This window comes from Synchiropus splendidus, chromosome 11, assembly GCF_027744825.2.
Source record: "Synchiropus splendidus isolate RoL2022-P1 chromosome 11, RoL_Sspl_1.0, whole genome shotgun sequence".
Taxonomy (NCBI): Eukaryota; Metazoa; Chordata; class Actinopteri; order Syngnathiformes; family Callionymidae; genus Synchiropus; species Synchiropus splendidus.
The window spans coordinates 16982385-16986592 of NC_071344.1; the positions used below are offsets into that span (position 1 = coordinate 16982385).

At 45.7% G+C, this 4208-nt stretch overlaps 1 protein-coding gene across 1 annotated transcript; it reads left to right on the forward strand.

Annotated features, from left to right (window-relative positions):
- Positions 1-998: 998 nt before the first annotated feature.
- LOC128767353 (class I histocompatibility antigen, Gogo-A*0501 alpha chain-like) lies at positions 999-3733 on the forward strand. The gene is made up of 4 exons (XM_053879344.1): positions 999-1478; positions 1820-2098; positions 2238-2528; positions 2787-3733. The coding sequence occupies exons 1-4, from the start codon at positions 1133-1135 to the stop codon at positions 3017-3019; spliced, it is 1149 nt and encodes a 382-aa protein (XP_053735319.1). The 5' UTR covers positions 999-1132; the 3' UTR covers positions 3020-3733.
- Positions 3734-4208: the final 475 nt, after the last annotated feature.

The following is a 4208-nucleotide window of genomic DNA, read 5'->3' on the forward strand; positions in this document are numbered from 1 at the left end:
GTGTCCTTTTCGACCTGGCACACGAGTACATCACAGTTGTCGCAGTTGTTCAGAAATGCGGCCTGACCTGGCTCTCCTGGTGGTCGTCTTGGTGGTTACCGGCGTAGCAAGGTGTGGTGCAGGTAAGGGCTACACTTTGATTCACTTCGACGACTGAGCTTCATTTTGTCGTGGTCACCTCTGATGTCACAGCCTTCAAGCTCGATTCAATCGGAATGAAGGCTAGCTAGCTTGACCCTACCTTGTAGCCTAGTGACAATTATGGGTAGAGGGTCCATCAGAACAATAAATCCAGAATTGTGGCTCTCAGGTCAATGACCGCGCCCTGGCTCCCCCTCGCCCACTGATGCCATGGAAAATGCCACATAGCAATGCTGACGTGTCACAGTTTCTCGCTCCAGTTGAAATGCTTATCGAGTAACAGTAACCAACTATGACTCGGCACGAACGGAGTCAGGTCAGTGCGGCCCTTCTGTCGTCTGGTGAACGTTGGAAGCCAGTCAAAGTTGCGATCAACATTTGGTCACCGTCAGCAGAACTCTACTGTAGATGGCGCTGTGACGGGCTCACTTATGCCACAAGGGGTCGCCAACAAACCTTTTATTTTTATTTTCTCTTATGTGCTGAGTCAACCCTCGGGCAGCTACTCAACCCTTTTGTTAGTATGTTAACTTGTTTGGGAAGTTAGTGAACTACAAAGTTGATTCAAAATTTTATCTTGAATACTTTGCCTCATACGGTTTTTGATTATTTACATAAAGATAAAATGTTTTTAACAGTCACATATTAGTTCATGTCAGTTACGACTGAATCCTATTGTGTATTATGTAATGTGTATTTTGTTGAATGTAGTTTTGACAGTGCAAAAGGACAAATAAAGATTATTTTCAGTCGTCAAATCATCAAGGGCCGCTGTTGTGTTTTATTTACGATAGAAATGATGCTGTGAAGACGCTCAGTTCAGGTTGCATTCAATGTTCATTGTTCTACTGTTTCATTGATACTTTGGAACAAGAAAAAGTGCCCATACAGTGCCACATACTGTATTTGTGCATATGCAGCGTTGATACATGATGCCCCTGAGGAACAGTAAACACAAGTGTAAGTGTTTTCATGATCATCAGAAGAGGTGATGTTGGGTAGCAGTGAAGGATGTGAGACCATTAGTCTCAGAATGAAGATGTTTAGGAGGAAGTCTCAAGTCTGGTTGTTTCCTGCAGAATTCCACTCTCTCTCTTACCATGAGCTGATGTCAAATGGATCCCACGGGTCCTTTCAAAGGGTCGTGGATGGATATGTGGACGATGTTCACTTTGTCCAGTACCACAGCAGGACCAACACCACAGAAGCCAGGCAGGAGTGGATGACTCGACTCACAGAGGAACATACTGAGAGACAGATGAACACATGGGCTGATGACCTGCAGGTCCAGACGCTGATCTTAGAGGAGGCAATGCAAAGACCGAACCTCACGACAGGTTAGTGTAGACACACACGTTCGGTAGACCATCTTTGTGGGGACCTCTCATTGCCGTAACCCTTTCCCCAGCCTCTAGACCTAACCATCCAAAACATATGGCTCACCTGAACCAGGACTCTGAACCAAACTGAAGCCTAGTCATAATTACCCAGTTACTTTGATGGTTTAATCCTCATATATGAGGCTAACCCTCATGGGTTGCGGCAAAAGGGCCCCACAAATGCATACAGTCCCCACAAGGAGGAATGTTTTCAAAAGTTGGTCCCCAGAAGTAGACCTATACTATGACAACACACTCACACACACAGACCAGAGTGAACTGCAGTGTTTCTCTCTCAGGTGCCCACTGGGTCCAGAGGATTTCCAGATGTATGTGGGACGATGAGACTGGAGAGGTCATAGGTCATCATCGGTTTGCCTACGATGGAAAATACTTCCTTGGATTCCACCTGCAGAAGAAACAGTGGGTCGCTCTGACAGCAGAAGCTGAGACCATCATAGGTGACCTGAACAGAAGAGTCACTCTGAACCAACGAGTCCATGACTATCTGACCCAGGACTGTCCTGAGAGGCTCCAGATGTATCTGCAGTATGGCAGCAGCCAGCTGCTGAGAAAAGGTAGAGAGGAGCAAGTGCTGTGTGAGAGTGAGAGGACGTGTGTGTGTGTGTGTCCTGTTGTGAGTCAGTGGGAGTCACAGTCATGAGTCTCAGCAGCTTCAAATCACACTCTGATCCAATAACATCTTTTCATCTCCAGTGCCTCCCAAAGTGTTTCTCCTCCAGAAGAACTCCTCCTCTCCCATTGTCTGCCTCGCCACAGCTTTCTTCCCAAAACACTGCGAGTTGTTCTGGAGGGAAGATGGAGAGGTGTTGAGTGGTGACGATGTGTTGATGACGGACACTCTCCCGAACCATGACGGGACTTTCCAAAGAAAGGCTGAGCTGCTGCGTCCTCCTGTCCGTCCTGAAGACTTGAGCCAGTACGAGTGTGTGTTCCAGAGCTACGGTCAGGACGACGTGACCCTCAGACTGGATGAAGGACTCAAGCGTGAGTCGTCTTTTCTTCTCCTCCTTCACTTCTCTCTCTCTCCATGAGAGTCCAGATCCAGATGACAGGCTCTGGAGTCTAGAAGCTTCTGAACTACTGAAGATGAGACAACTGAGGTGACGTCAGACTCAAAGATGACAAGATGGTCTTTGTGATTCGAGAAGGTGTTGGGGGTCGGTTGGTGTCTCCAGCTGGACATCATTCCAGTGTTTCTGTAGCCGTGGTTCTGGTTCTGATGCTGTGTTTTGTGTTTTCCAGGAAACCCTGGTCAGATCAGTCCCACCACCATCGTCCTCATCATCCTCATCTGTTCCATCGCCATTTTCGTCATTGGTGCTTTGGTGTTTTGCCTCCGGAGCAGAAATCACAGACCTTCAGAGAGATGTTCTCATCGTTTCTCTCGTTGTGCAGACACAAGTCAGATCCAGGAAAGCTCAGCCCCATCAGAAGATCCATGTCATGGTGAGGAGCTTCAGCAACTGAGGGCATGAAGAACAAAGCTGAAAAACAGGGTTTGGCTCAGCAGCCACCCCCTGAATAATGTTTAAGGATTCTCTCTTTGGTTCATTTCACATTTGTATGTGCTGTGTACTGTAGATGTGATCATGTGTTACTTCTGCAAGTGTTCAGCCAGAACTCCACTGTTGAGTGATTGCGGCAGCATCACATTGCAGTTTTCAGATACACAGCTGACTGGATATTTACATTTAGCACTGTTTTCATGTGAACCTAGACATTTCACCTCTGGCACATGAACAAATCCCTCTGTTAATTCTTTGTTTTTTACATTTAGAGGGAGTGTATTTGTTTACAGCAGTGTTTTGTGTGATTATATCATGATTCGCTTTTATTTTGCACCACTTCCTTTTTCGCCTCCTTCTTTTTCCCTGATTTGTTGGAGCTTTGCCATAGACTTGGAACACAGCTGGAACTGATCTACACATCATCATCCCACCCTTTCTTCAACACCTTGCTTCCAGCAGCGAGTGCCAGATCGAATCAACTCGCATCTTGGTAACTGGCTTCCGCCTATCCTTCTCCTCATCCACTCGCTCTCTGTGTTTTCTGATCTCTTGGTTTATTCTCCCTGGTGCCTGAGTTAGTGGTGTTTCAGTTCCTTGTTTGCTTCTGATCTCCGTATGTTTCACGTTTGCTCTGGTTTTAGTGTAGTTCTCTCGTGTGCTCGTTTGGACGATCACGTTTGTGAGATTATCTCTTGTTTTGATTATTGTGAACTCTTTGTTCAAATTAAATATCATTTTTTGATACTCTGATCTCCTGGTGAGTCTTATTCATTAAGACATTTGGGATCCGCTCCGTGAATCATAACAATTTACATTTATTGTTCCATGCTGCTGCTGACAATTGAAACTGCAGGGCAAATAAAACAATAAATGTTTTCAGATTTTTTTTTTTCCACTTCGTTTTCACTGTTCTGAAGTCATGTTTCTACAAACTCTCTAGAATAAGTATTGTCTTGACTCGCAACAGGCTCTCAACACAATTCGTTCATGTGGTCACAAACATTTGATCTATTGAATGGTTCATGGGGTCACAAAAACCACCTTCTTTGCCTTCTGTGGAACATGAAAAAAATGAATGGGGCTCCAATTGCGGCTCCTTCACATGCTGTAACGCGCTACTGCTGCATTTATAACCGCTTATCTGGGGTCGGGTCGC

Bases quoted from the DNA above. Each gene is read 5' to 3' on its own strand.
- LOC128767353 (XM_053879344.1), top strand. From the start codon at position 1,133: ATGTTGGGTAGCAGTGAAGGATGTGAGACCATTAGTCTCAGAATGAAG. The intron at 1,479-1,819 runs GTTAGTGTAGAC...TTTCTCTCTCAG, and splicing joins AAGACCGAACCTCACGACAG to GTGCCCACTGGGTCCAGAGG. The intron at 2,529-2,786 runs GTGAGTCGTCTT...TGTGTTTTCCAG, and splicing joins ACTGGATGAAGGACTCAAGC to GAAACCCTGGTCAGATCAGT.